General features: G+C 34.2%; 3 protein-coding genes, 1 non-coding gene and 1 pseudogene across 4 annotated transcripts; 3 read left to right on the forward strand and 2 right to left on the reverse strand.

Annotated features, from left to right (window-relative positions):
• Positions 1 to 1,137: 1,137 nt before the first annotated feature.
• Positions 1,138 to 3,496, forward strand: LOC114745713 (E3 ubiquitin-protein ligase AIRP2-like; annotated as a pseudogene).
• A 7,389-nt stretch (positions 3,497 to 10,885) lies between these two features.
• Positions 10,886 to 13,588, forward strand: LOC114745718 (sphingolipid delta(4)-desaturase DES1-like). Its single transcript, XM_028933884.1, has 2 exons — positions 10,886 to 11,255; positions 12,577 to 13,588. Exons 1-2 carry the CDS (start codon positions 11,088 to 11,090, stop codon positions 13,393 to 13,395), a joined length of 987 nt encoding a protein of 328 aa, XP_028789717.1. The 5' UTR covers positions 10,886 to 11,087; the 3' UTR covers positions 13,396 to 13,588.
• Positions 13,589 to 15,170: 1,582 nt separating this feature from the next.
• On the forward strand, positions 15,171 to 15,243 carry TRNAV-UAC (transfer RNA valine (anticodon UAC)). The gene has a single exon. It is a non-coding gene; the product is annotated as a tRNA-Val (tRNA).
• Positions 15,244 to 16,063: 820 nt separating this feature from the next.
• Positions 16,064 to 18,717, reverse strand: LOC114745716 (pentatricopeptide repeat-containing protein At1g02370, mitochondrial-like). Its single transcript, XM_028933881.1, has 2 exons — positions 18,362 to 18,717; positions 16,064 to 17,380 (listed from the first exon to the last, which is right to left on the reverse strand). Exons 1-2 carry the CDS (start codon positions 18,632 to 18,634, stop codon positions 16,238 to 16,240), a joined length of 1,416 nt encoding a protein of 471 aa, XP_028789714.1. The 5' UTR covers positions 18,635 to 18,717; the 3' UTR covers positions 16,064 to 16,237.
• Positions 18,718 to 21,536: 2,819 nt separating this feature from the next.
• On the reverse strand, positions 21,537 to 23,895 carry LOC114745714 (pentatricopeptide repeat-containing protein At1g02370, mitochondrial). The gene is made up of 2 exons (XM_028933880.1): positions 23,571 to 23,895; positions 21,537 to 23,154 (listed from the first exon to the last, which is right to left on the reverse strand). The coding sequence occupies exons 1-2, from the start codon at positions 23,841 to 23,843 to the stop codon at positions 21,976 to 21,978; spliced, it is 1,452 nt and encodes a 483-aa protein (XP_028789713.1). The 5' UTR covers positions 23,844 to 23,895; the 3' UTR covers positions 21,537 to 21,975.
• Between the last annotated feature and the right edge of the window lie 1,043 nt (positions 23,896 to 24,938).

Below are 24,938 nucleotides of genomic sequence, written 5' to 3' on the forward strand. Positions count from 1 at the left end.
TTTTTTTTTTAATTTGTTGATTTTTTGATATTATTTTTAGCTTAATGATGATGATGATTCCTGTAATAATTGTTTATCCTGTTCGAATGTAAAGGCGGACTACTATTCTTCAAGGTTAGAACCCCTTGAAAATTTTCCCAATTTTTTCCGTTGGATTGGCCGATAAGGTTGTTTTGGGGTTCATTTTCTGGGTGCTGTATTTGCTTTCCCTTTCGGTCAGCTGGAAGCATTCAAGTAAAGTACCCAAAAAAAAAAAAGTAGACGGAATATGCAATTTTTAACTCTTCTGTCACAGTTGTCTCTCTCTTTGTTCGAAAATTTAATACTTGATAATCCTAAAGCTAAACCCGTTGTAAGCACGTTCGGAAAGTTTCCTTTTGGAATCCCTGTTCTGGTCGTGTGATCAATACCTACTAGATCGTGAATATCATGGACTCACTGACTTCTCATACTCTTGTGCCTTTGTATTGCCTCTTGTCAGAAGTGCCCGCTTGAAAATCGAAGCCTGAAGCTCTGCGTCCTCTTTTGGGGCAATGGCTGTAGGATTGGGTCTTTGTTCCCCTCTCACTCTGTAGCAGTTAGGAGTGGAGGCTTGTAAGCTCTAGATAACATGCCATTGCCACTCTTGGGTGTTGGTTGCTTCTTTCTTTCTTCTTCACTTCTATTTTGGGTTAATCTCCCCCGCCTTGATTCTAATAGGGCACCACCGTTCTCATTGCCTATCAAATTAGGTGATTATGGCCAGGAGACACTGTTTTCAATGCATTATCTTATAACTTTGTGGCTTACTTTTTTACTTTATTTCGTGTTCCTTTTAATTGTGTGTCACATTGTCTTCGTTGACATGGATGCGTGTTCTCTGAATAATTACCTGGCTAACAAGCATTTCATTGCCATCTCCTGCTATATTGATAGACTGCCTACCTAGGTTTTTCATACTTTTTTTTCTTCTTCCAAATTTAAATGTGTTTGTGACGAGTCTTTAGTGAAATTTCTTGGAGAATTTACGAATGTAACCTTTGGAAGGCGACTTTTTCCTTCCATCCAGACACTCGCAATATTTGTATCAGAATGGAGATTAATGTTTGACCATTCTAATGTATGTGCAGGGCATCAGATTTTCCGAGGGAGTATGATGGTGCATGCCTTCAGATGAGAATGTCATATAGTCCAGCTGCACACCTGTTTCTTTTTAGTGCAATGGACGGACTGTAATCTTGCGGGAGCCCTAGGGCTGCTAAGAATCCTAATTTACAAGGTACTTTTTATTTTTGCTTCTTCATATTGAATTAAGGGCTTGGAGTTTGGACAATGTCACAATTTTTGTGTCATGCTGAAGGTTTACGTGGATGGGACAACCACCATGTCTACGCATGAAAGAAAAGCAAGTATTAGAGAATTCTATGGTATCTCAATCCCTTTCTATTGAGATCTGAAACGTTCATTTCCTTTTAGCCTCTTGTAGTTGCTGATTTATGGGATTGTAACTTTGATCAGCGGTCATATATCCATCTTTATTGCAACTTCAGAAAGGGGTCACTGATACAGAGGATAAAAAACAAAAGGCTGTATGCATGGAGCGGTATCGAAAGAGAGATGGTGAGGAACACAGGCCGTCTTCAGATGTTGACATTGAAAGAGATGAAGAATGCGGTATATGCATGGAGATGAATAGTAAGATCGTGCTGCCCACTGCAACCATGCAATGTGCTTGAAATGCTACCGTGAATGGTACATCTCTCCCTCTTCCCCTCTCTCTGTGTGTCTTGTGTGTGTGTGGGGGGGGGGGGTTGGTAGCATTTATCTTTTCTCAGTTATGACTTTAAGAAATGAGAATTATGATGCAAGTAGAATGTAGTTTGCTCTGACAGTTTGCATTTCAAGCACTTGAGTCAAGCAAATTGGGTGTTATCTTATATGCTTTAATATTATCCTCTTGGCTGATTAGCACTTGAGTCAAGTAAATTTTGAATTTAATTGTGAAGGCGCTGGCTTGAATGTGGGATCAATGAGTGTTTTTCTAAGTTAATCCTGAGCATGAAATCTGAGCATTCAAGGGGAAAAAATTCAGTTGTTAGAGGAGGATGCGTTTGCATCTTTCAAATCTTCTCGAGGTGAAAATTTGATTGTGCATGGATGTTTGATTGATCTGTATGGTGACTTTTCCATGGCCTGATAGCTGGCCTTTCCCCCCTCTTTCCTGAAGATACATTGTGTGACTTGCCATGTCTTAGTTTTCTAATGCTTGACAAACTTGATTAAATTCTCTGGATTGGGGACGTTTTAATTTCTTATGTATCTGAATCATTTGCTGCCCTTGTATGAAATTTAGTGTTTTGGGATGCAAAGAAGGTACAATCACTTATGAGGTTTCTAAAAGCCAGAGTTTTTCTGTAGATTGGATTCGATTTTTAATTTTTAATTATTAATTCCCAAGGGATGATAATGAATTGTCTTTACGCGTTGCCAATTGGTCAAAGTATGGCATGTGCAGACTCTGATTTCTGATTGGTTGGAGAAAAATGCATTTGGTGTTGGCCCCGTTTTGATGCTTCATTAGATCACTTGTGAGCCTTGCGTTTCTTGATGATTGTTGTTGCATAAACTGGTGGGGCTATATCAGTGAGTCAGCTGTTTTATTGCACAGGTTATTATATGCATCTTACCGTGTTATATGAAACAGCTTTTTCTGCATGTATCCATGTTGGTGGGTATATCCCAAATTCGTATGGACAGATCCGAGCATTACGTATAGTAATGTGCTAAAACTTAATCCTATATGCTTGACTCCTTAGAAATTTATCTCAATCTTCTCGAGACATGAATTGCCATACTTTAGGGACTACACTTAAATAATCTCAATGCACATGATGTTAACTTGGAACTGGCTGAAAAAAATGAGCACTTTGGTATGCTGTTGCAGGAGAACAAGGTCACAGTCATGCCCCTTCTGCAGGGACAGCCTCAAGAGGGTGAACTCGTGCGATCTCTGGGTATTCACTGATAGTAGAGACGTAATAGACATGGCGACGGTGACGAGGGAGAATCTTAGAAGGCTTTTCCTGTACATAGACAAGTTGCCTCTGATTGTTCCAGACTCCCTTTTTGACCCCTATGACTCTCACCTCAGATAAACTGATTGCAGCCAACACATGGATCTTACCGGCTCTCGCCTTGGATGAGTAGTTCCCTCTGAAACTAGCTGCAAGAAAGTCTGAAGTTTATCCGGCTCCTGCTAAATTTAGCCATATAATATATAATATATAGAGTTGCAGTACTACTTGCTTCCCGCTTCTACCGTGAGAAGTACCCGGCCCGATTTGTTGTTGTGGGTTGGTGGTGAAGTCTGAGAATGGTAAAATTGTATGTAGCTCATTTGTATATCCCTCTGTACAGACTGGATGAATCACTTGTTCATTTGAGATTTGGCACATTCCCTGTTATCCTCACTAAAATTTAATTGTGGATATCTTGGCAGACACATTCTTTCCTGACACATCTCACACTTGAATGTGTTCACCAGAATATATATAGTTCAATTCCTTTGGTGTTAAGGCTGGTTTATGCATGGTCCCTTTTATTTGAGATGCTTAATAAGTGCTCCATGTTGAGCTTTATCTGTGTTTGTTTTTTTTTGGTCCTCTTCCTTTTCATTGAGTAAGAATTGCTAGAACAAGAATGCGTAGATGTTGATACCAGGCGGTTTCCTGGGGTTTATCTATGTTGGTTAGTTCGGGTTTTTTTTTTTTTTGGACTGAAAACTGATGACTATATTAATAATACAAATTAAAATTACAACTTAAAGTAAAGACTGGCTGTCCCTTCATCCAAGATCCGCCCCAAAATCAAAAGGTGGAGGTTGATTAATGCAAAAATTTCCTATTAAACTATGAACTAACTTTGCCATGTAGTCAGCCTCTTTAACGAGCGTTCTATTAACATGTTTGAACCCAACTTTTAAGTTGAGTTTTTACTTGTCAAAATCGTGGTTATGACAGGTTCTGATCGTTTTCTCAGCACAAAGGGCTTCCCCCCCCCCCCCAGTCTAGATGTTGCTCATGTTTTGACCACTAAAGTCCAATCATAGTTTCCACGACAAGATTAGCATACAACGAGGTTTCAATTGAACAAAAAAAAATTATTAGAACTTTTTTATAGTTTTTTTTAGGACCTCATTGTAACTCTCCCATATTTTCATTCTTGAGTCAGTGCCACGTCATTTTTTATCAGTCATTCTAGTAATTATAAACAGTGTTTGACTCTTGAATCAACGGTTCATATGTAAAAGGTGTAACTCTTGTAATAGAATAAAATTTAAGGATTAAATAGAAAGAGGAAAAATGATAAAAACCTATTACCTTCTATTCTTAATATAAGAGCTTGTTTGAATTTTAATTTGGTTCTAAATATAAGATTTTAACTTATTTTCTTTTTCATATTTATCTAATTTTTTCAAAGTAGTTCTTGCAGTGAGTGTTTAGATGGAAACTAAACCATGATTTTAAAAGTGATTTTACGGTATGCAAAATAAATATGTAAAGGAGTTTGTTTCAATTTATAAAAAAATGCTTTTAAAAATCACTTCTAGAGATATCCAAATACTCTTATAGTTGCATATGTTAAAAGTTCCATCAAATGGTAGTTCTAGCTAATATACATGAAAATATGTGTTTGTGTAATTGTACTCTTCCGTCCGTCCTTAATACAAAGTTATTTAACCAATTTAAGTAGGTTAACAGAGTTAAATGAATTAATTCATTATAATATATGTGACCTGATTTCCTAAACTAATTAATACTATGGTGTTCGGTCCAGTACTTTACTGTGTGATATTCATTTTTTGTTATCTCTTTTTTCAAGTGTTCACTTTACTTTCAGGAAGAATTAAAAAAAAAAAAGAAGTTTAAAATTATTAAATCTCAAATCAGATTTGAGAACAATATATATATTTATATATATATATATATATTTTTAATGTGAAACTGGATACAAAACTAGACTAACAACACAAAAGAGTCAAAGAGAGAGTCTCTAATCGCCTTCATCCATCACTTTCCAAAGAGACAAAGAAAGAGTCTCTAATCTCCTTCATCACTTTCTGCCTCTTGGACAAGAGCAGGAGGTTGATCAAAGATCCAAAAAGAGCTATCAAGACTATGTGGCATTTTTGCAAGATAGTTAGCAAAGTGGTTTTCATCCATATACACATGATAAACGTTGACTTCCAATTGAAAATTAATCTGGCATTATCAATAACATCCTTGAAGGGGTGTTGGCCATCACAACCCCTAGAACAACGCTTTAATAGGTTTTAACTCGCAAATAATAACACATTTTTAATAAATTTTTTATTTAAAATTTAGTAATTTCAATTTTTTTATAGGATTTTTCCTTACTTCTATTAGTTCTTCTTTATTCTCCGCTGCACTTAACTATTATTTCTGTCCTTCTACTATTGTGACTCTGACTTATTTTTTAATATCATTTTGCCTTTTCCTTTAAAAAAAAAAAACAGAGTGGCTTCCTTAGTCATTCAAGCATTAAAAAGCATTCAAGTTCAAAAGGCTACAATGTGTATTTAGAATCCAATTAAATTCACTGCATTAAAAACCCAACATCATAAATATTACTTTTGGTCCTAATTATAAGAGCTAGTTGACTAATTTGAAGAGATTAAGGAAATAAATTAAGTTAGTTATTTGTAATAAACATGTATTGTTTTTCCTAAAATATCCTTGCTAATCAAGTTTATTAGCTAGAACTATCATTATTAGAGGGATTACCTTAGAAAAAAAATACACAAATGTAAGAGACAAATTGGATTAAAGTCTTATAATTAGGATCAAAATAAAAATCAAATGAAATCTTATATTAAGAACCGGAGGTAGTACTATTTAAACTGAGCCATGATCCCAACCCAAGAAAACTCGATGAAGTGGGTGAGTAACCTGAGTTAGTGTTTTGGGTAGCCCATGTGAGTCTTTCGAGGCCCACATTAAGGATCGGGAGGCATCAATATGAGTGAAATTTATTAAGCGGCGTGAAAGGTTGTCAATTGGAGACAAGTAACATGATATGAACAGACATAGATTAATTAGTCTTTATTTATTTGTGTCTTAGTTTTACTTGGTGGGATAAATTTTTTCTAGGTTTCAAGTTTTAGTTTTACTACTATACTATTGATATATGTTATAAAAATAAGTTAAATTGAAATATTATATTTAAAACTAAATTCAATTCATGGTAAAAGATAAATACAAACTACAAAGCAGGCCTAAATGCCTAATAGGAAGAAGAAATACATTCAAGAAAATGATTGTGTGTGGAGAGGGAGAGAGAGAGGGTTAACAATAATTTTGGGGATAGAAACTTATTATTATTATTATTATTATTATTATTGTTATTATTATTACGGTATATGTGTGTGTGTCCAGAAAATGTTGACTAATAACAATATTAATAGGGTCAGACTTTTGTAAGGCAGGACATGAAATGCGATAACGAATAGACATGAGATTCGTTTCACTTGGCCATACACATTTTAATAAAAAAATAAAAAATGTGTCTAATGTTTTACTTGTTTTATCCAAGAAAAAAAAACTTGATTTATTTAATTAATTTATTTATTTAAAGGAAGAGAATGGAGCACAAGCCCAAAAGCCCACGAGCAGAAATGGACGGGGTTATGCGGGATTGAGGGGAGGTGAAAAGAACAAAATCAAGAGCCAGTTAATTAAGATTAAAGAAGGATGGCCCACACGAAACAAAACAACGTTGTAGGAAAACGACGGCGTCCGCCCACTGTTCTCAGTTTTCACATAATCATCATGCTCCTTCACCTTCAACTCTAATCGTCAGCGTCTCTGTCACATATTCGGCGGCCGGCTGCCCCATTTGTGCTTTATTTGAGATCTGCAAAAACCAATAAAAGTTAATTCAATTAGTAAAATAAAGAGTTAGTCCATAGCTCATAAGATTATGTGTACTGTATGATTTATACTACCTTTGGTTCTTAATATAAGAGTTCAATAATTGATTTGAAGAGATTAAAAACATTAGTTAAATTAGTTATTTATAACAAATGTGTGTTGATTTACCAGAATTGCACTTGGTTGAAAATACTTTACAATCAATAGGGATATTTTTTAGAACACAGTACAAATTTGAAAAACAAAGTAAATTTGGATCTTATATTTAGGAATGCCAACTAACTATTATATTTAGGATCGGAGGTTGTATGTGAATATTGTCATTTTTAGGATTACATAAATATACTTTTACATATTTTAATTAAATTTTATTATTTTAATTATGATTGGGTTAATTTGAATCTAATCACGGTTACACTAGTGATGCCTGAACTATTGTCGTGATAAGTTTAATTATCATGTTTTGACTTTCGATACCTTACTAAATAGGGCAAAACAATAGTAATAAATATCCAATTTCCAAAATTAGAACCAAACACAATTCGCACGTCCTTTTATGATCACTCATGCGTGACATTCAGCTCATGTTAATTAAACTTTTTTGTTTTGGTTCCGGCAAGATATTAAACATATTGTCATCATGTATTGCAATTTTTTCCTTGAAAATAAAATTTCATTTTGCAATCAGAAATGTGTATTACCATTAAATTATTAGTAGACTCAGATTATATATACAACATGAAATTAAAGTGCACCACTCTGATCTTTATTATAAGAATATAAGTTACTTGTGCAAGAGATTTTTGGTCCTAAATACATGGCTAACTTGTAGGCAATTTAATGATTATTCTTCAATTTTACTTTTATTTCATTCTCTTTGGAAAGAAAAATAGAGAAAAGAAAAAGGTGAGGATCACTTGTAAATGCAACAAGAGAAAAAACTTTGCTAAAAATAAATTTAATTTTTTTTTATCAATTTAACACATTTATTAATATGCGAGAATGAGTTACAAACGAGTGAAATGACTTATAATAAAAACCACTCTAATTAATAACTTTTTATAGGTTTCAAGTCCATAATTAAGAAAAAGAAAAAACACTCACGCATATGACTATTTAAGTATGAAACATATTGTTATTATTATTTTTATCTAAAATGGAAGAGATCATTTAGATGACCAGAATGCGTGTGCTATTAAAGCAGATAATGGGGGGAAAAAAAAAGTTACGTTTCTCATTTTACACACATAAACTGAATATCTTTTGGCAAATTGCTTGATATTAAGAAGTTAAAAAATTATCCATGCAACCCAAATTTTTTACTGAAAATAAAAGGTAGATTAAATTTTATTTAATATTTTCCCCTTAATTGTTTCGTAAAAAAAATTGCAAAGAACATTTAGCTTATAACATAGTCTTTGGATTTTCGAATATTTTATAAAGCACTGTACCTTATAAGATTGATCAATCTCATTTGATGACCGTCACTTATATAAATAGTTAAATGCTTATAATATATAAAAATTTTAAAAAATAGATTAAAACTATGAGTGTGACGAAAGATAGAGGCATGCAAAATAGTAACGAAAGGTTGATCCTATTTATAATTATTACTCCCTCTTGTTTTTATAATAAGAATCCACTAATTAATTTGCATGTAACAATAAACTTGTTAAAAGAATTAAATTTATCTAAAATTTAAGTGATTTCTAATATTAGTCTAATTAATTACACTAGATTCCTATATCATATTATTTTTTTTTTATTCTCATTAAATATGCGCATATATAAAAAATTATTTTTTTATTAAAATTATCAAAGGATCTTATAAAAATGATCAAGTATTTTTTTAGAAAGGTTCATATAACAAGAACCGGACGGAGTATGTTTTTAGGCATGCTTCTTCATTGAGAAATATATCAAAGGCAAGGGGTTAATTTACTGGAAAATATTTTACATATCATTATAATTATAATTTAATTTATTGTTAAATCAGGATTTTATACCTTTTTTTTTGACCTTGCAGGATTTTATACTTTACTTTTTTGAACTGAGTCTTTTTTTTTTCGGCCAATGAACTGAGTGTTTATCATTTGATCTGATAATTTTAATTTATAAAATCCATGAAATTTTATTTACACACAAGGGTGAACATCAATAATTAATTAAATTATAATTTCTTAATTTAAACAAAATAAACTACGTCAATTTAATTTAAAATTGTTGTAAATTATAAGAATTAATGGATCAATTTTTGAAAAAATTCTAATAAAAGTTATTTTAAAATTCAAAATCTCAAAAAGGTCACACCAACTGCAAACATTTCAAATCAACACCCGTGGCCCACATTTTGAAATGTGGGTGTCTTTACAATTTTACTTCTTATTTTAAAGATTAAAAAGGGAAATAGCGAGAAAGATTAAAAAATAAAAAATATTTTTTTCCAATCATTTTTGGCTATTTAGTTGTAACTGAAATATTTTAAGGCATATTGAAGCAAACAACAATAACTGAAATGATAACCTAAAAAAAATAAAAACAGAATTAATCAAATTGAAAAGATCGAAATGAGTTTGGTTCAGTTCGGTGTTCAATTCCGGTTCAGTTATACTCACCCTTTATAACTATTAGTAGGTTATTGGAGTTTCAGCATTAGTGACATGAGAGGTGAGAACGGTTGACACTATTTTTTTAATTTTTATTTTTAAAATAAGAGGTAAGATTATAAAAATACCAACATTTTAATCTTTTTGGTTATGCGTATTGATTTGAAATTTTTGAACTTGGGGTGCGGCTTTTTGGGATTTTGAATGTCAACATTTTATTAGAATTTTTCCTAATTTGTTTATAAACCATTCTTATTGCAATTATTGCCACGTCATCACACACACTAATCGCGTATCGGATATTTTGATTGGATCACGTGATATGATGCTTTGGCATGATGGAGTCGAATTCTCACCCCCCCTTCCCACACAAACAATGTTTTTCCTTCATTATTATGTTTTTTTTTTCATATGTTATACTTGATATAAAAATGAGTTGCTTATTGAAAAGGAAAAATTATAACAATTTAAACAAAACGTATAGCATTTGGTCCCAAAAAAAGAATATAGCAAAATTATAGAAGTTTTCATATTAATTTTCAATAAAAACATTGCTTGTTTATAAAAACATGGTATATAATACCTATAATTTTACATTATTATAAATTAATTTTTTAATTGGATCCTTATAATTTCTTCATCTATATATATATATATATATATATATATAGTAATGTATATATTCATAATTTGTCAATTTATAAAAGAAACAACGTCAGTGGCTAATATTTTCTTAGGGTCATTCTTGTTATAAGGACTGAGAAATTAATTTCCTTAAAATAATAAGTCAAAAAATATAAAATCCCATGCCTAAATTATTAAAAGAATTGCATTATACTTCATCTTTTCACATGAAAAATTGGCAATAAATTACCATAAAGTTATTTAAAATTTTTTTGATAACTATATTTTCATTTTCATTCATTAGAGGATTTCTAAAATGAAATAGAATTATTCTCATCTCTTTTTGACCAGATTATTCTCATCTCTTAATTCTTATTACAAATAAAAGCTATTACCAAATGCCATACTAAATATAAGTACTGTGAATGTTATACAATAACAATTCATACTAAAAAATTTGGGGTCTATTTTGATCTTTTTTCCCAATATGAAAAATTCTCATTCTAAAATAGTGCCCGTAATTGTGATTCAAATTTATTTTCTTTTTTTAAAACAAAAAAATTGGATAAATAGCCACACAACGCAAGTGGCTTGGCTTTAATTTTAAATTAAATCACATCAAATTGGCGATTCATCAGATTCTGAAAAAAAGTAAAAAAAATTCCAAAAAAAGAAGAGTCACGCCATAGCACTGCCACCACACGTCCACACCAACGCCGTTTGGGAGTGCGTGTGAGTGAGCTGTTGATGAACGTGAAGGAGCAATTTTAAACGCAGAGGAGGAGAAAGGAGGGAGATTAGAAGGTGACCTTAGAATCTAAATTTGGATTTCTTGTTTTTGTTTTTTCCCCCCTTTTTTTGTGTGTTTATTCTTTTTTAGAGAGAGAAGAGAAAGGGGGCGGAGCAGAGAAGGCTAAGAGTGGTGCACATGGGGAGAGGGCAACGAAGAGAGGAGGGAGAAGAAGGGGTCGTCATGTCCACCGACTTCTTCTGGTCCTACACCGACGAGCCCCATGCATCGCGGCGGCGGGAGATCCTCTCTAAGTACCCTCAGATCAAGGAGCTATTTGGTCCAGATCACTGGGCTTTCCACAAGGTTTGTTTCTGTTAATTTTTGCGTTTTTTAATGGCTGGTGTGGATTCGATTCTGCTGGGTATGTCTTTAGTTAGAGATTTGGTGACAATGCGGAAGTTTTAGATAATCTGATTTGAGTGGTTTGTGGTTATATTTCAAATGTGGGTCCGTGTGGATTGTTGGTGTGCTGGAAATTGTGTTTTCTGGCTTTGATTTGAATTTTGGGCATGGATTCTGATGTCATTTTTATCCATTATGTTCATTCCTTTTTTGTGGGATTTCTTGATTTATTCGATGGATCATGAAAGCTTAATGAGGTTTCTCTTACTGGATAAATGGATTTCTTTTCCCTATTAAAAGCAAGCCGGCTGAGATTTAGCTTTCCTATCTGCTTTCTTTTTATGGTTTTTGTGGTTGCTATTCTTTTATCTATCTTTTCCTTGTTACCTTGCATTGAGTTGGTGTTTTCTTTCCACACCCCCCCCCCCGGGGGGGGCGGGGGAAGGCGCCAGGAGAGCTGGTGTTTTCCGATATCTCATTCAGATTGGGACTTTCTGTTTGCTGTCAAAAATCAATGTATACTTTTCTAGATTATTTGGGATTTGAAATGGATTGCTTTTTATCTTGTTGAAATCTTGCTTGTTGGACTGGGTCCCTGTTCTTTGGTCTCGAGTTTCGTGTTCAGCGTTTCTGCACATTTTGTTTATCCCAGAGCCTTTTCTTGGGTTTTTAAATTGCCTTTGTTGCAAAGATGTCTTTACAGTTCTTTTGTGCTGTCTAACTCAACTTGTCGTTCGTTGAGTCGGTGAAAGAAAGAGAGAGGGGCTGATTTGTTTAGTATTTCATTTTATTCCTTGATCAACTCGTGTCAAAAGGAGAAGTCAGGCCTGTCTATTTTTCTATTCCATTTTATTTCTTGACCAACAATTGATGTATAACCTTGCGTTGGAAGTGAGGCATTGATAGGGCTACAATAAATCTTCCCTATTCTCCTCGAACATCTCTCTAGAAATTTCAAGTTGCATAACTGTCAAAATAGTAACTGCCAAGTTTGAGTATTATTGAAGTCATGGTTTCTTTAAACTGGCACTTTCTGTTGTGGCCAAAAGTAGTTCACAAAGTTCCCAAGGGATGCTGGCATGATCTATTATGCTCTTATACTACGAGATTGCTTCAAATATATGACATGATGGTTAAATATTGGTACATCATATCAAGAGAATGATCTGATACGTAATTTATTTGGATGGATAGCCTTTTAGCCTTAAATAAACCTTTTAACTATTGTAGTTATTATCACACCGAGAACATTTTTTATGTGTTTGCAATTGTGGTTTTGCAGATTACAGTGGTAGTTTTGCTTCAGCTTGGTACTGCTGCCTTACTACAAAATGCTGGCTGGCTGAAGATACTTCTGATATCCTACTTTTTTGGTTCATTTCTCAACCACAATCTCTTCTTGGCCATCCATGAGCTCAGCCACAATCTTGCCTTCTCAACTCCAGTGTACAACCGGTGGCTGGGGATTTTCGCTAACCTCCCTATTGGCGTACCGATGTCTGTGACTTTCCAAAAGTATCACTTGGAGCACCATAGATTTCAAGGAGTAGACGGCATTGATATGGATGTCCCTAGCCTCACTGAAGGACGTGTTGTGACCAATATTTATGCAAAAACCATATGGGTTTTTTTACAGCTCTTCTTTTATGCCCTTCGTCCTCTGTTTCTTAAACCGAAACCTCCTGGTTGCTGGGAGTTCATCAACTTCGCTGTTCAGATAGCCCTTGACGTCTCCATGGTTCATTATTTTGGCTGGAAATCATTTGCCTATCTTATTCTCTCTACATTTGTTGGTGGCGGGATGCATCCAATGGCTGGTCACTTCATTTCTGAGCATTATGTCTTCAAACCGGACCAAGAGACATATTCATACTATGGTCCTCTGAATTTTCTCACCTGGCATGTGGGCTATCACAACGAGCACCATGATTTTCCAAGGATTCCCGGGAGCAAGCTTCATAAGGTGAAGGAGATAGCTCCAGAGTATTATGAGGGCTTAGCATCATATAAATCTTGGAGCCAGGTCATTTACATGTACATTATGGACAGATCAGTTGGACCTTTTAGCCGAATGAAGAGAAAACTTCAGAAGGCTGAATAGGTGCTCCTCCCATTCACATTGTTTTTTTTTTTTTTTGGGAAGGTTTTACTTTTTGTATCCCCTTCTTTTCTTTCTCCCTTGAATTTTTCTATGTAGACACTATATTTTGATGGTGTGATAATTATATATGTAATATTTTGAAGCCATCAGGCTGTGCTGTTATTTTTCAGCCTAATAGCAAGTCATTATTTTTTATGCATTCCTCAATTCTTACCTGTTTTGAATTTCAGTTTATTCCGAGTTCTATCTCTCAAGATCTTCTTTTAACGTACGTTCTCAATGGGTATAACGTAACAGTTCTGATTTTGTAGCTTTTTGCCCCCCACTATTATCATGCCGACCAGATTCCTGTTCGTTGATACTCAACTTAATCTTGTATAATGTCTTAATCACCCCAAACCTAAACCAGTTAAGTCTCCGTGCATTACGTGAATTAGAGGAATAAATCTTACTATTGATAATTTGAAGGAAACATTAATTCCTTCCGACTTAAACCCTGAATCAGCATACACATGATTAAAATTGCCACATGAGCTAAAAGAGGGGAAAAAGGGGGAAAGCCATGTAAAAGATGGTTATGAGGATGAAAAATAGCCTCCAATTCTTACCATAAAATCATTAAAAAACTGTTAGTAGTTATAAACTTGTAATGACATAATAAATATTCCAAAATTTATATGCACACGCAGAATGTAGTTACACAGAGCAATTTTGTTGGCCAAAAAAAAAAGTTACAGAGAGCAATTTTGTATGGGCTACCTACTTTTTGTGTTAATATTATGCACTGTGTGCAAATAATGGCAAGCATAAAAACCAATTCATGGTCTCTAAATGAAAGCATTAAGATATTTTTTGAGCAGACTGATCAATAACATCATGACGAGATGATTAAATGTATTCTCAAGAATCTTATTAAAAAGGATAATAAACATAGTTACACGTCTCTTTAAATTGCGGAATTTAATTTATTAATTTATTATTTTTTCTTAGAATAAGTGCAGATAAAATATGAAGACAGACTAGAATACCGTTCATAATTTAACTTGTTCAGCCTTTTTTATATCAGATTGACCCGCTGTTTCTCCAACAGCTTGAGCAGCTAAGAGGAATGCTTCAAAAGTAAGTGACACACTTTGGATTCCTTCATACCAGTTGTCTGAAGCACCACTCGCAGAAATCAGAATCCACTTGTTTTTTGCCACCAAGTATAGAGACAATACACAGCCTATTTAGTAAGATAATACTTGTTGTTATTGATTAAAGTAGATTTAGCTAAATTAACCATTTGTCAAAAGCTAATGCTTTTGAGTAGGTGGAGTCCAAGTAATTTTGGAAGCAATTCTAATTTATGATAATTCACTATTGACAATTATTTGCAAAATCTCCTGTTTTGAGTCATTTCGTCGTATTCATTCGCAATCGTTCGGTTCAATTTGTAAATATGACACTCACATATTAAACAATTAACCCAAAATTTGATCACCACATAACTAAGCTATATGGTTAATTTAAAAAATGAATTGAAATAATCCCGGACATCTTTATGACCAAGTAACAAGGAATTTGAATTCATCTGACTCATGCTTAGCTATCTGAAATAGGCGGGGGAAGAACAAAATGTAAAAGCCAAACCTAAGTAGGTGAACCACGCTGGATGTTGCTGTGGTGTAGTGGTTATCACGTCAGTCTTACATAGTGGAGGTCCCCAGTTTTGGGAAAATTGAAATTATCTTAGTTAAGTAATGAAAAACTAGCCGGGGAACCACGTCGTCGAGGTTGCTGTGGTGTAGTGGTTATCACGTCAGTCTTACACACTGAAGGTCCCCAGTTCGATCCTGGGCAGCAACACAATGGAATTACTCCCTCCGTTCCTTATTATAAGAGACATTTGATGCTTATGGCATGTTCCTATATATAAGAGACACTTACAAGTTGTCTCTACTTTTTTTGTGTTGATTTACTATTTTACCCATATTTATTATCTCCAACTCACACTCTTTCTCCCTCCCACTTCTTTTTCTTTTAATAATTTAATTGTTCTCTCTCATGCTCTCTCTCCTTATTAATGAGGGCATTTTTGGAAAAAAAATTATACTTTTTACACATTAATTATTCTTAACTAATTTTAACTGTTTTTTTGATCAACGTACTTCGGTTATTTGTCTCTTATAATAAGGAACGGAGGGAGTATTATTTAATTTTTTTAATTATCTTTTTTAATAAATTGAAATTTGTCTCAACTCTCAACTCATAGTGTGCCTTGCCGTGGGGCCTAGAGGTTGCTGCGGTTTTATTATTTGAGTATTCAACGAATAAATTTACTACTTACCATACGTATTTAACCATAAATGTATGATGAATGAGAAAAAAAGATGTAAACTCGTGCATATTATATGCAATTCCGTCACTTTACATCTCTGTAAGCTTTCCATTTCATCAACCATATCTCATTTTGCATTCATATTTCTATGACATTTTTCATTTCTCCCAGATCACCCCCCATTTGTCTTTACTTCGCCCACAGAGATGTGATTGCAAACAATTGGATCCTCCCAGTATAGACTTGAAAGATCCAAATCTGGAAATTTCTCTAACAAAAACTCTCTTTTATCAATATTAATATTACCCAAAACTTCAGATGTCATTTTGTTTTAATCAAGATTTCGAGTTATCACAATTTAAAATTTTCTTTTCTAACCAACACATGCATCTTTCGGCCTGTCCTGCAGACGCGTTTTTCTTATCTACTATGCAAGTCTCACCAAGACATTGAAATTTTCAAGAATATTTTACACAATAAAAAACCAAATGAAGTAGAGCCAAAATACATAAGATGACACTTCTACTCAGAGTGAACATCTGCTGAAAAATCCACTTGTAGGCAATGGTCATCAAAATTGTGATTCTTGAAAATCTGGCGAAGCTTCTCAGCCCCATCAATTTTCTTTTCTTCGTAGAAGTTCAGAAATGCAAGGATAACTTCCAGTGAAGGACTCCATCCATCATAGTCCTTGGCTTCTGAAAGAGCTGCCTCTAGGTGATGCACTGCAAGCTCTTCCTTACGTTTCCCCAAGTAGAAGAGTATGAAGGTTTCATGAGTCTTCGCGAAAGGTCCTTTGCCCTCCCTCCTTTTGATGGCCTCTTCAAACACCGATAAGGCTTCTTCACATAGGTCCTGGCTCAAGTAGGCACTTATAACAGTTCCCACTAATCTCATATCATAAGAGATACAATTTGATTTCCACTCCTCAAAGCACTTTGCTAAACCTTCAATATCATTAAGCCTGCGAAGGGATTGAAGCATTGTAAGATAGCTCATGTCAGTCACTGAAGGGACAGATTTGAGGTAATTCCATACCCTGTAAACTTCACCTTGATTACCAGTCCCTGCATAAAGACTTAGTAGGTAATGGTAAGCTTCACGCTCCTGCGGTCTTGCTAGCTTTTCTAACATCTTAAGCGCAGATTCAGCTTTCTCAAAAAGTTTAGCCTTTACATAGATAGCAGCAAGGTTGCTATGAGTCAGCCAGTTGATTTTGTCTGCATCTTCCTTTTTCATCTCCTCAAAGACTCTTTCTGCTCCTTCAATATCATTTAAGGAGGCATAGCTATTCATCCAGATATGATATGTAGGAGCAGTCATTGATATTTTCCTCTGCTTCATATTATCTATCAATGGAGGCACCTTCTCAGGTTTGCCCAGTCGCATATATAACCGCATGAGATCACTGAAGGGCAGATCGCTGGTGAGAAAACTGAGTTCATTCATATTTTCAAAAAGAGCCAGTGCCTTGTCTTCCATTAAGCCCCTACAATAGCAATTCAAAAGAGTTCCATATACAAAATTGTTCTTAGCTCGAAGAGGAAGACCATTAAAATAGCTCTCAGCAGCTGCCACCCCTTTAGTTGAGGACACTAGATCTAAATGCAGTGCAAAGTCTGTTGCGGAGAAGGCCGTTCCCCTAACTTTTAACCATTCCATTATCTGCATTGAAAGAACTCATCAAAGATTCGTTGTCTTCAGATAACACGTACACAACAATCAGCTCAGAGAAAGGGGTACTAATAACTTACTCCCTCCGATCCTCCATATAATTAACATTCTCTTATGTAAAGTTGGTCCTGTATATAACAGTAACACTTTATCTGAAAATTTCAATTTTACCCCAGTTGATTACATGTATTTCTCATTTATTTTTGCAGCCATCTCTTTTTCCACTCATTCTCTTTCTCACTCATAATTTTCATAAATAAAAGTATACATCTCTTACACATAAGATCCAGGGTTAGTTATGCTTCCATGAGATCTCCTTTACAATGATCAAAATTACTAACTTCCGTTATTCATTCAATGAGTCATTTACCGTTAAGTTTCGGGCGTTCATATCCCCAGCATCAATGCAAAATTTAATTACCACCGATTCTACTAGAATAAAAAAACAAATTAAGTTAGTTATTTATAACAAGTATTTGTAATTCTTATCTTTCTTAAAATATCTTTAATAATGACCACATTGTACCTTATACTCCTCCGGTCCTTATTATAAGACCCAATTTGACTTTTTATTTGGTCCTAATTATAAGACCCCAATCCATTTTATCTCTTATATTTATGCATTTTTTTCCAAGATAATCCTTCTAATAATGATAGTTTTAGTCAATATACTTAATTAGCAATGATATTTTAGAAATGACAACACTTATTTATTATAAATAACCAACTTAACTTACTTCCTTAATCTCCTCAAATAAATCAATTGGGTCTTATAATTAGGACCGGAGGAGTATTTCATAAAAGTCAAACGAGTAGTATTTTAAATGTCAAGCATGGTCGCCACCAACACCCCACTTCAAACCTCCCGTGAAAAACTCCTGAGGCAATCACAGATCAACACAGCTACATTCGCAGAGGGAACTCAGAGAGATGAGGGGGGGAAAAAAAAAGCAGAAGCAGAGAGCCAGAAACCTCGAGTGCATTTCGATAATGACGATACTTTCGGAGCTCCCTTACGCAACGTTGGAGTTCGTCTTTCCTGAGGACGTGGCCTTCAAGAATATACTGATCTAACGTCTGCGAAACGGTCCTTCCAGTCATATTCACGGCCGACAACTTTCGATAAAGCCTAACATCATTTGCTGAACGCTTGGCCTCCGGTTGCCCTAGCCTCGTCGCCGCCGTACACAACTGCCGGAGCATCCGCCCTCCGCCGGAAATCAAACGGCCACAATTCATCTTCATCGAATTTAATTAGGGTTTACGGCAGCTGTACGACAACCAAAACCCCTCAGCTTGTATCCACTGTGCGCAGATTAGCGAGAAGCGGAACAAGTGAACAGCACACTCGTTTTCTTCGGTTTTTTTGGGACATTCACATTTTTTGGCACAAAAATAATTTTGATTAAAACATTAAAAAAATACATAAATTTTGGAGAAAATCTCATATAAGTACATATTCAATTCTAAAATTTTAAATAAGTCATTTTAATTTCACAAAAAATAAATTTATAAATATTAAATTGGAATTTGTGAATTTTGACAAATTAATTACACGCCTTTCCTCTCATGCCTATCACGCTCTCTCTCCTTCCTTCTAATAGTCCACCACTACAGACCTTGTCTGCCATTGTTAACAGACAACCTGAGTAGATCCTGAAAACTCTGTCCTCCATAAATTTCGTTGGAGAAGCAGGTGCAGTAGCAGAAAGAGCCATTGAGTGGAGAAATGTGCTGAAAATTGACACAGAGATGGGGAAGTCTCCGGGAGTTGCTGTGAGAAACTGAGGAGGAAAGGAACCAAATGCGAAAATCTCAGGCACCTTAAGGAAGAACTCAAATAACAAGCTCCAGTGAAGTCGTTTGAAGAGAGATATGCTGGATTAATTTTGATCGTTAACTTGTAATTTGAATATATATAATATAACTTTTGTCATATGCGTTTTAGTTTTTGATAAATATTCTCACATTAGTTGTTAATTCTATTACATGTATAGTAAATTATAAAAATTACTGTTATTATGTTTATTATGATATTCTTTAGATGTATTAGTATGCTAATTTGCCGACACACTTTGGCCTTTGTTTAATTTTCCCCCAGACTTGGTGGGAATTAACTATGTGAATAGTATGAAAATGGTTAAATGTTTAGGAATAAATTACAAAAAGCTTTATTGAAATAGTTACTTACATCAGGTAAATTGTCATTTTGGCACTTGTTTGGTAAAATACTATGCAAATGACTAAAAATAGTTTGTAAAAATTATTATGTATTTAGTAACTTTCATTACACAGGTTATTATTCCTATTACATGCTTAGTAAATTATTTACAAATAGACTAAAATTGGGTAAACTTGTTGCAAATTTCCTAATGGAAATAGTAACTTGTATTACACAAGTTGTTATTTCTATTACTTGTTTTGTAAAATAATATGTGAATTATTTAAAACATGTTGCAAAAATCGTCATGCAACTAATATAATTTTCATTATACAAGTTATTATTTTTGTTACATGTTTAGTAAAATTGTCTTCAAATGAATTATAATTGGGTTGCAAATAAATAAGTTACAAATTCCCAAATAGAAATAATTACTTACATTATGTAAGTTGTTATTTTCATTGCTTGTTTTGTAAAATAATACGCGAATGAATTAAAACAGGTTGTAAAAACTATTATGAAACTAGTAACTTTTATTATGCAAATTGAATGAATCCTTGGTTGAATAAAAGAAAGGGCATGAAGGCAATTTGTCAAAATTTACAAATCTCAATTTAATACATATAGATCTATTTGTCCTTTGTGAAATCAGAATGACTTATTTGGGATTTTAGATTCAATAGGTATTTATATGGAATTTTTCTTAATTTTTTTTAGTTTCGTACTGCTTTACCTCATAAACCCCAAAAAAAAAAAAACACAAGAGCTCAATTAAGGTCAAAAATAGTACTCCATCTAAAATATATTATAGAAAAAATCTAAAAAAAAAGAAAACTTTTGAATTTCAAAATTTCAAATTCGTATTGTTCATTACACTTCAATAATAATTAACAACATTTCAAAAACAAATGATAACACATTTTTGTAGTCATTCTTAATTTGATATTTTGAAATTCTAGAGATTTTTTTTTGGGGTTTTTCTCTACATTATAAGAAGAAAACTATTGTAAAGTTTTAAAAAATTTAATCATTTAATTTTTGAACTCTTAACTTGATTCTGTATGTAGAGAAAATTATTATGTCATCACAAGAAAGAAATATAATTACAAAAAGTTTAATAATTATTTTTAAAATGTCAACTCTCATGCTATTTATTATACAAATATCACATCTTATCTATTATTCATTTATTCTTATTTATAAGGTACTTTTAGTATATTTCACACAGAAAAAAATCCTTAAACCTCAGTTTCACAGATTTCAAGGCACAACTGCAGTTCTAAACTGCAATCCAAACATGCCCTAAATTTAATACATATTTTATGTATTTAACCATAAATGTATAATGAATTGAAAAAGAAGAAGTAAACTTGTGCATAGATTTCTATAAAACCCTGTCACTTTACATAATACGTATTGCTGCAGAGTGCAGGGGACTAGCTAGATGCAAGTCAGAGACACAATAGAATTATGTTCAGCACTTTAGCATACGATTTTTGCTTTGTAAGCTTTACATTTCATCAACCATATCTAATTTTGCATTCATATTTCCATGACATTTTTCATTTCTCCCAGATCATGCTCCATTTGTCTTTACTTCTCTCACAGATTTGATCGCTAACAATTGGATCCTCCCAGTATAGATCTTGGAAGATCCAAATTTGTAAATTTCACATTTTTATCATTATTACTCTACCATCATACAAAATTGCAAATCTCACTTTGTTTTAATAAATATTTCAAGTGATCACAATTTAAAATTTTCTTTTCTACACAACACATGCATCTTTTGGTTTGTCTTATATAGAGATTTTCCTTATTTCCTACACAAGTCTCAGAGAGACATCAAGGAAGTGTTTGGTAACTTTCAAAAATATTTCTTAGAAGTACTTTTTTCATAAAACGAGACAAATTTCTCTATATATTTATTTCGTAAACCGTAAAAACACTTTTAAAACTATGATTTGGTTTCTATTCAAATACCCCTAAAACAAACGTTCATATATTAAAAATGGTCAAGCATTGCAACAAGAATACAAGCCTTGAAATTTTCAAGATTAATTTACACAATCAAAAACAAATGAAAATCAACGTTGAGCCTTCAGTTTTCCTTTTCTTTTTTAAACAAAAAAAAACATTCAGAAGGCTTGTACTTAAAATCATTAGCCAAGCTTCATCTCATCTTTGCTACTCGAACTATCTCCAGCGGTGCCTTCAGCTGATTTTTCGCACACTACTTCGGCGGACCTTTTTTTTTTCTTCCCTAAATCAGAATTGAAGCATTGACTAATTCATCCGCATCATGATCGAGTTCGGCAATTCAGTCAATTTATTACTAGGTGAAGAAGTAGAGCCAAAACATGTGTGATGACACTTGTACACAGAGCGAACATCAGCTGGCAAGTCCACGAGTCCCGGGCTTATTTCAGCCTCTTCCTTCAATATTTGATGAGTTCCAGTCTCCCAGAGCTGATTTGTCAGCATTTGTATAATTTCTCAGGCAATGATCATCGAAATTGCAATTCTTGAAAATCTGGCGAAGCTTCTCAACCCCATCAATTTTCTTCTCTTCGTAAAACTTCAGAAATGCAAGGATAACTTCCAGTGAAGGACTCCATCCATCATAGTCCTTGGCTTCTGAAAGAGCTGCCTCTAGGTGATGCATTGCAAGTTCTTCCTTATGTTTCCCCAAGTAGAAGAGTATGAAGGTTTCATGAGTCTTCGCGAAAGGTCCTTTGCCCTCTCTCCTTTTGATGGCCTCTTCAAACACCGATAAGGCTTCTTCACATAGGTCCTGGCTCAAGTAGGCACTGATAACAGCACCCGCTAATCTCATATCATAAGAGATACAATTTGATTTCCACTCCTCAAAGCACTTTGCTAAACCTTCAATATCATTAAGCCTGCGAAGGGATTGAAGCATAGTAAGATAGCTCATGTTAGTCACTGGAGGGACAGATTTGAGGTAATTCCATACCCTGTAAACTTCACCTTGATTACCAATCCCTGCATAAAGACTTAGTAGGAAATGGTAAGCTTCACGCTCCTTCGGTCTTGCTATCTTTTCTACCATCTTAAGCGCAGATTCAGCTTTATCAAAATGTTTAGCCTTTACATAGATAGCAGCAAGGTTGCTATGAGTCAGCCAGTTGATTTTGTCTGCATCTTCCTTTTTCATCTCCTCAAAGACTCTTTCTGCTCCTTCAATATCATTTAAGGAGGCATAGCTATTCATCCAGATATGATATGCAGGAGCAGTCATTGAAATTTTCCTCTGCTTCATGGTATCTATCAGGGGAGGCACCTTCTCAGGTTTGCCCAGTCTCATATATAAACACATGAGATTACTGAAGGGTAGATCGCTAGTGACAAAATTGAGTTCATCCATATTTTCAAAAAGAGCCAGTGCCTTGTCCTCCAGTAAGCCTCTGCAATAGCAATTCAAAAGAGTTCCATACGTAAATCTGCTCTTAGATCGAGGAGGAAGACCACTGAAGTAGCTCTCAGCAGCTGCTACCCCTTTGGTTAAAGACAATAGATCTAAATATAGTGAAAAGTCTGTTGTAGAGAAGGTGATTCCCCTATATTCCATCCATTCCATTATCTGCATTGAAAGAGCACATCAAAGATTCATTATCTGCGGTTCCAAGATATACACAACAATCAACTCAGAGAAGGGGGTAATAATTTATCTTTCAACCGGCTTAGTTATGTCTCCATGAGATCTCATTTACAATGATCAAAATTACCTTCCGCCCCCCCCCCCCCCCGGGGTTATTCAGTCAATGAGAGTCATTTACTCTAAGCTTCGGGTTTTCATATCGCCAACGGAAACAGAGGGAGGGGGGGGGGGGACTCAGTTTAAATCTCAAACATGATCGCTACCACTTTCACTTCAAACCTCTTGTGAAAAACTCAGAGGTAATGGTAGCATAGGTAATGACCGAACGAGACAGGTAAACATTCGCAGTGGGAACTCAGAGAGGTGAGGGAAAAAAAAAAAAAGGCAGAAGAAGCAACCTCGAGTGCATGACGATATTTACGATACTTTCGAAGCTCTTTAACGCAACGTTGGAGTTCGTCTTTCCTGAGGACTTTGCCCTCCATAATACACTGGTTTAACGTCTGCGAAACGGTCCTTCCTGTCATATCCAGCGCCGACAACTTTCGATAAAGGCTAACTTTCTTTGCCGAACGCTCGGCCTCCGGTTCCGCTAGCTTCGTTGCCGCCGTACACATCTGCCGGAGCAGCCGCTCTCCGCCGGCAATCAAACGTCCACATTTTATCTTCATCGGATTTAGTTAGGGTTTATGATAGCCGTCCGAGAAACAAATTCCCCTCGCCCTCAGCTTGTCTAGTCTGTCTCTGAAGCAGAAGTGCGTTAGTCATCACTGAGTCATTGAAAAATTGAACACTTGGGGTGTGTTTGGTACGAGAGATTTGGAAGGTAGGGGAGGGAAGGAGAGAGATTTTAATCATTTCTTTTTGTTTGGTAACACACAAATTTTAGGAGGGGAGGAAAAAATTTTTAAAATTTCCCCTCCCCTCCCCTCCAAAATTGGGAGGATTTGGAGGGAAAGGGCAATATTTTGTCATATTATGACTATTATACCTATATTTTGTCATGTTGTGACTATTATGTCTATATTTTGTCATGTTATGACCATTATGTCCACGCTTTAAATAAAATAAGAGCAAAATTGTCCATATTAAAATATTTTTTCCTTCCCTCCTCTCTTTTTTTATAAATCCAAACAAGATAATATTAAAATCCTCCCCCTCCCCTCCCCTCCCCTCCCCTCCCCTCCATTAAAATCCCTCCCTTCCCCTTCCTCTCATTGAGCCAAACATACTCTTAGGGTTTGTTTGGTTGGAGGGGAGGGAAAATGAGCCCCTTCCCTCATTTGGTTAAAAATTTTGAAGGAGAGGGGAGCTAAAATGTCCCCTCCCCTCCCTCCTTCCATTTTGACTCCCCTCTAAATTGAAAGTTTTTGGAGGAGAGTCAAATTTTTGGACCATTATACCCTTATAGTTTTTTTTAATATTCTACTTCTACCCATAAAATATATTATTTTAATATTTATTTCAAATAAAAAATATATTATCTTAAGTAGAAAAATAAAAAATATATACATTATTATAATTAAAAATATATTATAAAAAATTATTTAAAAATAAAAAATTATTATATTATAAAATTAGTTGTTTTTTTATAAATATATTATTTATTAAATATATTTTAAAGCTGGAAAAAAAGATAGCCTAAAGAGAATAAAATTTCATTTTTCTTAGAGCATATAAAATTTGTTAATTTGATTAATTTAAATATATTATTATATTAATTAGAATAAAAAAATTACTGTACCAATTTTTGAATACACATATTA

Source organism: Neltuma alba, unplaced genomic scaffold (genome assembly GCF_004799145.2).
Source record: "Neltuma alba isolate B1F8T4 unplaced genomic scaffold, ASM479914v2 tig00004764_pilon, whole genome shotgun sequence".
NCBI classification, from domain to species: Eukaryota; Viridiplantae; Streptophyta; class Magnoliopsida; order Fabales; family Fabaceae; genus Neltuma; species Neltuma alba.